This window comes from Sardina pilchardus, chromosome 3 (genome assembly GCF_963854185.1).
Source record: "Sardina pilchardus chromosome 3, fSarPil1.1, whole genome shotgun sequence".
NCBI classification, from domain to species: Eukaryota; Metazoa; Chordata; class Actinopteri; order Clupeiformes; family Clupeidae; genus Sardina; species Sardina pilchardus.
In genome coordinates, this window is record NC_084996.1 from 29994508 (window position 1) to 30006334 (window position 11827).

The window sequence follows — 11827 nt, forward strand, 5'->3', positions numbered from 1 at the left end:
GACATTTGCCATAGTGACACGCATGCATGTTGAATGGATCAGTGAGTAACATCCTCAGCAAGGGATTATAAAAATCCTGCATAGATGACTCTCTGCCCATCGCTATACTGTTGATTAAAGTCTGTGTATTTACACACTTGAGCAGGCCTCCAAGGAGAGTTCTGATAATCAAAAGCGCCATTATTAAGTGTAGGCTAGTGTATGCCAGGCATGGACAGATGGACATCAAGTGCAGGGGCTGACAAGAGCAGGCTTTGGACGTCATCAAGTGCGGCGGCTCACAGGAGCAGGCTTTACAGTTTTTTGCTCAGTTGAACAAGCAATGCTAATGCTTTTGCACATCCCTACAATTAATTTACCTACAATTGCCTGGTATTCACATTATCAATTGCTCATATCAGGCAGGCTCTCAATAGTCAAGTACATAGAATACCATACAGGGCCAGGTCTGAAAAAGTGGAATTTCCAATATTTAATATCTACTTTTGTGTTTTGCCTTACCGTAAAGTATTGCAGTACTGTAAACCTGTCTGCCAATACAGACGAATATACTATCGGGTAACAACATCAGATACATCATGCTGGATATCTACGCCGATATGGACTCACTGGTTAATGTGTTACAAAATGAAAGGAGGGTGTTGGATGGAGCCAAAACATAATGTCGGAGAGGTGTTCTCTTGCATTTAAGTCAGGGAAGTGTGGGGGACAGTCTATGGTATCAATTCCTTCATCCTCCAGGAACTGCCAATTTTGTATTCTATGGCAAATGTCAATCGAGCTCCACGGAGCTGGGCAGTGAGCAGGGGTCTCAAACTTGCGGCCCGCGGAGCGATATTTTGTGGCCCCCTGCCTGAAATCGACGCTTAGTGTTAGTGGGCCCGCGCATATGCATCTGGGCGTTTTATATTTTTTTAACACTCGTCAGCTACTGTAGCTCAGGTTCGTGACAATGCGAATTAGCAATTGTTTACTAACATGTTCCAGCCCACAACTTGATGTTGAAATAGTAGGCCAAGTCAGCTGTTCAGGGTATTTTTGAACACTGATGCAGCCCCCCTTTCAGATGAGGTTGGCAACAGTGGCCCCCAGCTCATTTGAGACCCCTGCTCTAGAGGCCATCGGGCCCTCAGGCCACCTTCATGAAGTCGGTTTCTGACAGCGTGGCCAGAAACATTCACACCAGTGACATGCTAGAGGTCATTCTGTAGGGTTCTAGCTGCGCTCCTACCGTACCCTCTTGCATAGAGGAGCCGATACTGGTCCTGCTACTGGGTTAAGGACCTTGTACCACCTTGCCCTGTTCTCCTAGAGCAGCTGCCCGTCTCCTGGAATCTCTTCCATGCTCTTGAGACTATGCTGGGAGACACAGCAATCTTTCTTGCAATGGAATGTATTGGTGTGCCATTCTGGAGGAGTTGGACTCTCTGTGCAACCTCTGTAGGCTCCAGATACTGGCTGATGCTACCAGTAGCAACACTGACCCTACCCAAATGTAAAACTAGTGAAAAATCAGTTTTAGGATTTAGATGGAAAAATTACCATTTGCCACCACCTGTAAAACATTTTTTTTTGGGTGTCGCCTCACAGTTGGCCCTCTAGTATACCTGTGGTAAATGTTGTTGACATCAAAGCAGGTGAACCTGATTCACAACCACCTCTGTTGCATAACTAGCCAGATCAATGTCCCACAAGTGTGACTGACTTGATGCTATACTCCTATAAACAGTGTTCCCTTAATGGTTTTGAGCAGTGTACATAAATGACCTAGAAATAGCAAATCTAGTTATTATGTTGATATTCCAAGTTAACAAGATAATCAGAGAGCCTTGGACCATGGATAATTTGAGGCCATTTGGTATGCAAACCATTTCAATGTTGTGTTCTATAAAGTCGCCAGTAGGTGGCGATAATTGGTTATTGATAGCCAGTGCACTCCATTGCCTCAGTTTGGTCTGCATGGCCCCAGCACTGATGCATGTAAAGAGGTTCATACAGACAGTAAATTTATCCCAATCATTTATTCAGACACTGTCCAAACCAGAGTGAGATCTTACATAAAACTTTTGAAAAAGAAAAAAAAGAAAGAAAATAAAATATTAAGGAACATAAAAAGATAGGACTTTAGCAGTAGATCTGATGGAATGGCGTTGCCACAGTGACGTCAGCTGCACGTCAAAAAGAAGAGTTCCGATCCTTGGGAGGGTGCTGAGAGGGGGAGACATGACGTGGGGACAAAAAAAGAAAAAAAAAAAAGAAAAAAAAGGGGGTGGTGATGGAAGCTGCAGAAGTGCCCAATTTACATGGCGAACAGAATGAGGAAAGCCACCATGAGACAGAAGAGACCCATAGCCTCAGACAGAGCGAAACCCAGAATGGCGTAAGAGAAGAGCTGCTGTTTCAAGGAGGGGTTTCTGCAAGTAGAAAAACAAAGGCCAATGATCAGTGAATCATAATCATAACCACACAAATACCAAGAGCAATAGTCATCTGAATACTGCGTGCATGGAACTAGTCACAGATAACATACATCATAATATTAGCTAGAGAGCTTAGTGTTAAATTAACAAATGTTTAGAAAGTTTGGTGTGCTTGCCTAACATGTCCCATGCTATGTAAGGGATAACGGCCGACGAGGTGACCGGTTCGATGGAAATAATGGCTAGGTGGAGGTCTAGAACTGAGTTGCCTCCGCCTAGACATTACTTCCATCGAACCAGTCGACCTCGAAGGCCGTTATCCCGCTTATCTCCCGTTTGTATTCATCACCTGTATATTTATTCCATCGTTGCCACTTGTGTAGTGATCATTTCCTATTACAATGTAAACGTTAACATCGCTAAAACTGTCTTGATTGTGGAACTACTTTCCGTCACATATAAACTTTCTACTTGCAGGACAAAACTGCCGTTACTAGTTCTAAATGGATGGTTGCTATGGCCAAAGGCCAGTCGCTAGTTCTAAATGGCTTGTTGCTACGGCCAAAAGCCAGTCGTTAGTTCTATCCCTCCCGTTGTCAAGCAGGCATATCCCAGGATTCTGATGAATGTTAACTTTGAAAGATCGCCATTTTATAGCCTACATGGCATCCAATTAACTACAATCCACCTCCGTCGTATGCTACAATGTTACCATGTTCTGCACGTCTGTATTTCAGCTTGGATGCAACGTGAAAGTTCATTTAAACTTCGCTACGAGTTTGGCGAATTAATATTCAAGTGTGATACAGGCAAGAATTCCATTGTTGAGGGAGATAATGTACAATTATAGGTCGTTTTGAGGATTTTGCATGAATAGACTTGTTATAATTGGAGACTACAGCAGGATGTAGAAGTCTGGCTTCAGAAAATAAGTCCTGTCATGTATTGGTTCTACCTGTGCGCTTACCACAGGTTATTCCACTAATTAGCTGATCTACTTGGCTTAATAGCTGTGCTAATTAGAATCCACTGATTAAGTGAATGGTTGGAACAAAATTGTGTCAGGACTTACTTTCTGAAGACGGACTTTATAACTCTGTTTAAACCATAATCTCTACAGACAAGCAACTGGCAAAGACACAAGTTTCATCTCCGGTCATAGGGATAATGCTCCAGACCATTGATTCTCAACCTTTTTTGTGTCATGAAGGACCCGTTAGAAAAGGGGGGTCGCAACTTTTACTTTCAAAAGAGTAGGGGTGGCACGGTTCACAAAAGCTACGGTTCGGTTCGTATCACGGTTTAGGGTCATGGTTTTCGGTTTGGTACGGCTCTTGTTGTTATTTTTTCTTTTAATCTTTAACACTCCAGAACAGGGGTGGGCAATATAGGCTATAGCCTATTGTTTGCGATATTATCGTGTTTAGACGATGTGCAAAATTACATTATCGAATATTTAAAGTAGGCTACTTAGAGGGGGGAGGGGCACACTCAAAATCATGCATTGAAACACCATAAATAAAAAAAAAAAATAGGTGTGCAACAGAAGTGAGAGAAGCCACTGGCTGCAGCAGAGCAAGTCACATGATCACTAGTGGGCACATTGTCACACAGGCCTAATGTTTATGTTGTGCAGCTACTTTGTGGCATTGATGAGTTAATAGGTGTTTTTTCCTACAGTTACATTGTTATATGGAGAGAAAACATTAGACTTTGATTATTTTAAGTCAGTTGAACTTAAGTTCGCTCTAAATATCTACTATTGATTATGCTAACCGTTATCATGTCTATGGAATTTCTCATAGACATTAGCCATAAGCTAACGCATTAGTTTCCATTCTGCAACTTGGAATGTGAGCCTACGTGATTGCTCTTTAACAAAACATTGAAGGAAATAAATGTGCTTTGGTGTTCTGCTGGCGCATCCTGCAACTCCGGCCAGTCTTTGTCTCTCGCACTTCTAAAGACTCGCGCGCAGCACTTAACTCCACACTCCTACTCTCGCGCGAAAGGGAAACGAATCGTCACATAAACCGTAGGACCGTACGACTAACACACACACTCCGAACCGTGACATGCCATCCGCACGGAGCATTTTTCAAAAACATGAAAGTTGGCAGAATGTAGCCTAGCAAGGGAAACATTCTGGCAGCTCCAACTTTCATATTGTTGCATGGCATGGCATTTGGCCTGCATGGATATCTACACTCTCAACATGATCTACTTTCGAGATGTCTTCAACATTACATTTTGCGTGCCCTCTAGTTACCCTCTGGTAATTCAGTCATAGTGGTGGTGAAAACAAACAAATTCGTCCAAGCATTTAATTGATGACTAAATTGATCCGTTTTACTCCACAACTTTTTGGGAGTTTGACATCATTGATTGCTAGTCGACTCAAGCTTTAACAGAGTTAAAGGGGCGCAAAGGCAATAGGTAAATAACGTGTTCTAACATGCAGGACAATGGGGAAAATATTATAACAGTGTAACTTCGGGTTGATGTCATGTGAAGGTGCATTACCTCATTGGTACACAGACATGTGCACTTATGAAATATTTGGTGGAATTGTAATCTAAAGTGGTCATGTCTGCTATATGCTGTGAAAAGGGTTCCTTAGGGCATGTTTGATTTTGAGAGGCATTCCATGCTCTAGGCAAAGATATTATCAATGTATTTCACTGATTACAATAACTGGAGATCAAGAGAGTTATGACTGTCGATAAATACATACATATCAAATATTGTCTTGAACTGATACAGTCCCTATGTATATTTAATATTGGCTAGATTACAGCACATAGATAAAAAATAATCTGAGTAATTTAAGTGACACGTAAACCAGTTGAGGTTCCATACCTGGCATAGCCAATGATGAGGCTGCCGAACACTGTTCCAATACCAGCCCCTGACCCGGCCACTCCCACGGTGGCTGCTCCGGCACCAATGAACTTGGCGGCTGTGTCGATGTCTCTGGACACAGCACTGGTCTGGAAGCTGCGTGCCACGCTCACCATGGAGGAGTCACTCATTGGCAACAGTGCCTGCTGTAGACAGACAGTCGCACGTCAGTCAGTCCAGAGCCCAATGCTGTACATTTTACTTTATTCATTTTCTAATACTGAATAACAATATTGGCCGGGTTCCCCAGATTCGTTAAGAAGCTCTTAAGTGCTAAGTTAAGTGCTAAATTAAGAACTTCTCAGGAGCGCGCCAAGAACGTTCTAAGAACACTCTTAGTAGCACTTCAGAGCTTCTTATCGAATCTGGGAAACGCGGCCATTGTCTCATACAACCCAAGGTCGGAAGTAGCCTCAGCCGACATTGGGCCCCTCACCCTCACACATGCTCCAGAGGTCATCTCACACAAAAGGGGTCAATCACCCATCCAAACACAATGAAAGCAAGTAGAATATATTTGTGTAACCAGAATGATCTAGAAAGACCTTAGAGGGTGCAGTTAGGGTTAGGGTTACGTTAGTTACGATGAGACACTCACCTGCTCGCCTCTTGCCTCAGGTCTGTTGAACATGGACACAGACACAGGCCGGGCCAACACTCTGGACCCACCGCGCAGCTGCAAACGGATAACAGGTCATCAACATTACATCAAATCAAATCTGTCACACATCTTACTTTCAGCCATTAAAACTCTTTCAAACTCTAGTAAAATCAGTTAATACCTTTGAAGAGTCAAGCTGTTTCAATGGGATTTTCAACTTAAGTTTGAAAACTACTTTTCTAGCCATAGGCAAGTTACATCCATAGCCTAAACCAAATTGAATCTTTGTGAACTCATGAGGTCATTTTCAATAGGAACCATATGGCGGACCCAACTCGTCCCATCCTGAACTATTAAAACTATATTGCTTTAAATTCCTTACTTCCTTAACATTAATGTCATGGATGTCAGATGACCTTGTTTTCAGCTATACTGAAACTGAATGTGGCGGTGAAGCCAAAGCTGTTCCAACATTCAACTTATTATGGTTTATACATTTTCATTAAAGGAGAGGACCAAGTATATGTATGTATGTGTACATGTATATCTGTTTCTCTGGCATAATTAGCCTCCAGATAGTAGCACTGTAGCTGCCTGGCTGCTCTAACTGTTGGTTGCAGCAACTCAAGCTAGGTAGAACTATTTTTTCTCTCTTATTTTACCAACAGCACTCTCTGACCTTGGGAAACATATATGGGAAAAAAAAAAAAAACTTTAAGTGGACAACACCCTTGACCATTTAAACATTCTGCTGCCCACCACCTACTTTTCAAAAGAATCTCCCAGCTGGAGTGTGAGGATTGAGCTGTACTGTTGCTATTCAACCTCTGAACTTTGAAACATTTGTCTGCCAGGCTGAATACATACCACAGCAGGTGAGGTGACAAACTTAGCACAGGCGTACATGGTGGATGTCTGTGAGGGGAGAACACAGAAGGATGAAGAGGTTAAAAGAACAATCTATATTAATCCTGTAATTTGTACCAATAACAGTTTAAGTCAAGACATTTCTTTGATCAGTAAATTTACTATAGGATTTAGACTACATTATATGAAAGATGGCTGGATAACAAAGCTTAAGATACCTTAAAGAAAATAAGAACTATGAACACCATTTTTGCAATCAGTCTACATATTCTTAAAGAAAAAATGCAATGTACTGCATGACCATACGATCTTCAATGCATGACAAACAGTCAAGATTGACCAATACAGTAGACTACATCGGGTGTACACAATGTCGGATTTGATTAGGCCATACAAGGTTCAGATTACAAAAAGGTGACATCAGGTTGGTCAGGAAAGCAAGATAACAAACTAAATCTAACTTGATATGCAGACCAAAAACTGAACCTCAAAGGTCCTCAGGGAGGCCATGTACAAAACAAGCATTTCTGCACTTCCAATGAATGGGGTAACGTCAGCCAAGACACCATATTTACGCGCCAGCCTCAGTTTAGAGAGATAAGTGGCATCCACTTCTGGTTGAATGTCACGGCTACAGCAGTGGACAATCACGTCTGTTGCACTGCACCCTACCCCGTGACATTTAGTAAAACCGTAATGGCAGCGTCTACCTAGCTTCATATCTGACTACTTTGATTGCCGAGTCGACTAATCCAGAGTAAACTGTTAACGTTGGGCGCATTTCAATGTCAGTAAACTAATCCAATTGTGCTGTCAACTTAAACGTTACGTCCATCACAAGCGACAGCGTAAATGTTAATTCAACCATTCACTATCTGAACAAAGATTGACATCCACAAAAGACAGCATCACTGTTTCCAGTAAGGTTCCTTAATGGTTTTACCCGAATGTTAACACGTATTTTAATCATTGTAACTTTGCAAGTCAAGACGACGCCATTTGTACAACCTTCTGAACAGGTGAAGTAAGTTACGCTACGTTAACGCCAACTGCACCTCTGCGTAGCCAGTTTTGCATACTAACGTATTATGTTGTAGTAGTGCAGTATACAGAAAATCACATAGCGAATTTGGACCAATGTTAACTGGACACAAGGTTGCAGAACCACTCACCTACAACGTTCTTTCTTATTTGCTCTCTAACGTCAGCTAACCTCTGTTAGCATGGTAGTTGGCTTGCTAACGTGTAAGCCAGACTGCTAACGCTGGCCAACAAGTCCCACAATGTGAAGGTCACGAATACTGGATAACCATAACGTTAACGTTAGTGCAGATTATAACGTTCCAATCCAATTTAGATTTATTTAAAGATTACTATTGACTAGCGTATCCTCGTTTACCGAATTAATATTGTAACGTTACCAACGTGACTGTTAGCAGTGCTTTGGTTCGTCAGGCCCAAATTTGGACTCAAGTCAGACATTTTGCAGAAATGTTGCTCAGAGTGCGCTAATCACAGCTAACCTTAGGTACATTAGGTAACGTTACATGGCAAATAGCCTATTAGCGATAACATTAGCTTATTAACATTAAATGTATGACACGTAATACCACAGACCAAGAACCAAGAAAACGAGTTGTCTGTCCATAATGCGTTGTTAGTAAGCTAAGTTGTATGCTAACGCTAATTCATTCATTTCAAAGTGACTGCTAACAGGCTAGCTATACAAAGTTAGCTTGAGCAGTCATTGAATGACCGTCCACGTCTCTCTGTAACGTTAATCAAGAGACACGTTAACCAAATTGCTTGCTTCTATAGATCCCATGCATGCCATATGGATTCAAACATTACTTAACTATAAATATCGAAGATAACCTACCTATTAGTACAGTACAAACAGACCCAGAGACAGAAGGCTCAATTTAGCAGCTGCAGTCAGTGAATGTACCTTCCAGGCTGTCACCTTGTCATTTATAAGCAAAGAAAGCACGTCCTCAATGTCTATTGGGTGAGTCGAAACACCCTCATGTCCCAATTGGTGTTGCGCTCAGCAATGTCGAAACGGATAACCAATCACAGGACAATACTGTGAACTGTAACCCTGTTTCATTGGTCTACTTGATTTTACCAGCGAGACATAGGTTTATGGTGCATTGGTATTGGACAATATTACCGGGAAGACCACGAAATCTTCCGTGTACTACAGTGTCCTCAGCGCTTATTGGTTTCCTTGTGGAAGCAGAATACAGTTGTAAACCTTTCATAGTAAAGTTACAATGGCTCGAGGTTTTGAGTAGGTGACATATCTTGCCAAGTTTCTGCAAACTTTCCCGATACGAGTGAACTGAATGAAATCTCTGGATGCAGTGGCCTAAATTTCACACTGGATCTGCCTCAGAGCAATGCAAGGTGGTTGGGCTAACTCATACTGACAGTATATGGGGCTAACTGTTCATTTAAGCAATTTGCAAACTTCTTACACATAGTGTATCTGTATGAATGTGTCACAGACTGCCCTATCTATGAATCATAAATTAGCCTACTTTTGTGATTGCAACTAGTCTAGGTCCTGTGTAAGATTTGCGCTTCATTTAGCAGAGAATATCTCAAATGTTCATATTAACCCTCTATGGCATAGTGTTGCCTCAGGCAACAAACCACTTTTTTAGGTATTGCAGGGGCCCTTTAAATTGTGTTTACATTTTTAAAAAAATACATCAACATTACAACATAAGACATGTTTCTGTCCATTCAAATGATGGGGAAAAGGGTTTTTTTTCTTTACAATAAACATCAACAAGGATCGAACAACTACTCTCATGGATTTATTGGATCTGGGTCGCGAGTCTGACTCTGTGCCCGCATTCTCAAGGTGGTAAAACAAGAAATAGGAAAGGGTTATAGGAAGAACCAGAAACTTGTTTTTTGCCGCTACATTTCGTCGAAAGACTGGTACAGTCTTTTCAGGAAGCACAGCCACATGGGATGCAGCACTGACAAGAGGTAAGATATAAAACCATTTTAAACATGTTTAATCTGAAATATCTTCATTAAAAAAATATCTACTTGTGCATAAACATATAGAGGAGCATTTTTAGCTGTCTGAAAACAAGTTTTGGCTTATTTAATTTACTAAATCAGTTATTTTTCATTCGTTGCCTCAGGGCAACAATATGCAGTTAGGGCATTTTTCTTAAGACAAATAAATATAGTGGTGCTTCTCAATTCTGGTTTTAGAAACCCCTTTGCCCACATGTTTTGAATGTATCCTTACATATAGAGGCATGCAAAAACAAACAAACAATACATTAATTGATTGATTGATTGATTGAGATAGATAGATAGATAGATAGATAAATAGAGGTGTTTCTGTATGTAATGAAGAAATATGGTTTATATACAGTATTAACAGAAACTTGAATTAACTTACAGGAAATGGACACAAATACTTTTTATGGGAGAAAGGAATGTGATCGTGCAGTTTGGGTAATTTCTTCTGACAGTGAGGACAGTGCACTTGAGGAAAATGACAGTGAGGAAGAGTGAACTTCAGAAACAGGTTTGAGAAACAGTTAGTAGGTCAGGGGTTAAGGGTCAGTCAGTCATGTGGTTGTGTGCGTGCATGCATGCGTGTGTACAGTAAGTGTTTGTAAGGGATGATGTGTTTGCAATAGTTTGCAGCTGTGTTTTGGGACAGTGAGGTGAGGTTTCACACTTTCTACTATTGTTTTAAAGGAGATGGCCATGATGCTGAGCCTGCATCTGAGGTTGAGGTTGAGGAAGAGCATCCTGATGAAGTAGTTGAGGAGGATGCTCCAATCTTACCCCGTTGGAGAACTCAATACAATGCCAATCCTACTACATACCCAGAATGGCAAGACAGCCTCCCAACTCTAAATGACTTGATGTCACCCCTTGAGTACTTCAAGATTTTCTTTTCTGGTGACATCCTTGATGTGATTTTAGAGCAATCTAATCTCTATGCCATTCAATGTGATCCAAACAAGCCCCTGAACCTCAAAACATCTGAGTTAGAGCAGTTCCCGGGGACTGTTTTGTACATGTCCTTGTTTGGATTGCCAGACACACGAATGTATTGGAACAAGTCTAGCAGGGTGGCCCAAGTAGCAGACACTATCTCACTAAATAGATGGGAGACCATTAAAAAGTTCATACATTTCAGCAACAATGAAAACCAAAGGCAGGAAAATGAAGATCCTCTCTATAAGATAAGGCCACTGAGTAGTCACCTCACTTCAAAGCTGAAGTCGATACCCATGGTGGAGAAGCTGGCAGTGGATGAGCAAATGGTTCCCTTTAGGTGTATACAATCAAGCACCATGCAGCATTGATAATCAAGGTGCTTGATTGTATACACCTGTGGAAAGGGACCTGATGAAACCCATGAATACTTCTTCTTCTTCTGTAGTATTTGGCAGCTGGACATGCCGGAGGATACCCAGCAACGCTTCGTCTGACATCACGTGAAAAGGGCTAATTAAGGAAGCGAGCCGTTCAGTAAGCAGTGCTGTGATTGGCTGTTTAAGTCACATGACTTTTGGCGATTTGTAAAAAAGTTGGGCACTCTTGTAAATTCGTTTCGTACCTGCAGATCTGTTTCGTGTCTGTAGAAAACAGATACGCACTTGCAAAGAGAAAATCTGTGCGTGCAAAAACCGTTTGCAAACTCACAAAACTTTTTTCCACACAGTGACAAAACGGATTTGCAGATGTACGAATAATTTTTACATGCACAAAAAAAATGTACAACTACAAAACATTTTTACATCCTCAAAATATGTCTACAGACACACAAAACTTTTGGCGAGAATTTCATACCATAAAACAGTAGTATTTCCTCTCACACCCAGTGTCCCTATCAGCTATTGCAGCCTTGCAGTTTGGCCAGGGAACGATCGCTCCTAGTTCACATCTGGAAGTCTGAGACGCGTGAGGAACGAGAAGAACCACGCTTTATATTTATATATGCATAAATATACACGCTAAAGCTGTAGGGGAAGCTCTGCAGAGAAATATG

At 41.4% G+C, this 11827-nt stretch overlaps 1 protein-coding gene across 2 annotated transcripts; it reads right to left on the bottom strand.

The window, feature by feature from the left end:
- Nucleotides 1-2002: 2002 nt before the first annotated feature.
- atp5mc1 (ATP synthase membrane subunit c locus 1) lies at nucleotides 2003-8787 on the bottom strand. 2 transcript variants are annotated; one of them, XM_062532767.1, is made up of 5 exons: nucleotides 8669-8787; nucleotides 6790-6837; nucleotides 5920-5997; nucleotides 5280-5464; nucleotides 2003-2414 (listed from the first exon to the last, which is right to left on the bottom strand). In XM_062532767.1, exons 2-5 carry the CDS (start codon nucleotides 6826-6828, stop codon nucleotides 2300-2302), a joined length of 417 nt encoding a protein of 138 aa, XP_062388751.1. In that variant the 5' UTR covers nucleotides 6829-6837; nucleotides 8669-8787; the 3' UTR covers nucleotides 2003-2299. The 2 variants fall into 2 exon arrangements, with proteins under 2 accessions (XP_062388751.1, XP_062388750.1); XM_062532766.1 differs by having other exon boundaries at nucleotides 5280-5467.
- Nucleotides 8788-11827: the final 3040 nt, after the last annotated feature.

Bases quoted from the DNA above. Each gene is read 5' to 3' on its own strand.
- atp5mc1 (XM_062532766.1), bottom strand. From the start codon at position 6,828: ATGTACGCCTGTGCTAAGTTTGTCACCTCACCTGCTGTG. The intron at 5,998-6,789 runs GTATGTATTCAG...ATCCGTTTGCAG, and splicing joins TTGTCACCTCACCTGCTGTG to CTGCGCGGTGGGTCCAGAGT. The intron at 2,415-5,279 runs GTATGGAACCTC...TTCTACTTGCAG, and splicing joins CTCATCATTGGCTATGCCAG to AAACCCCTCCTTGAAACAGC.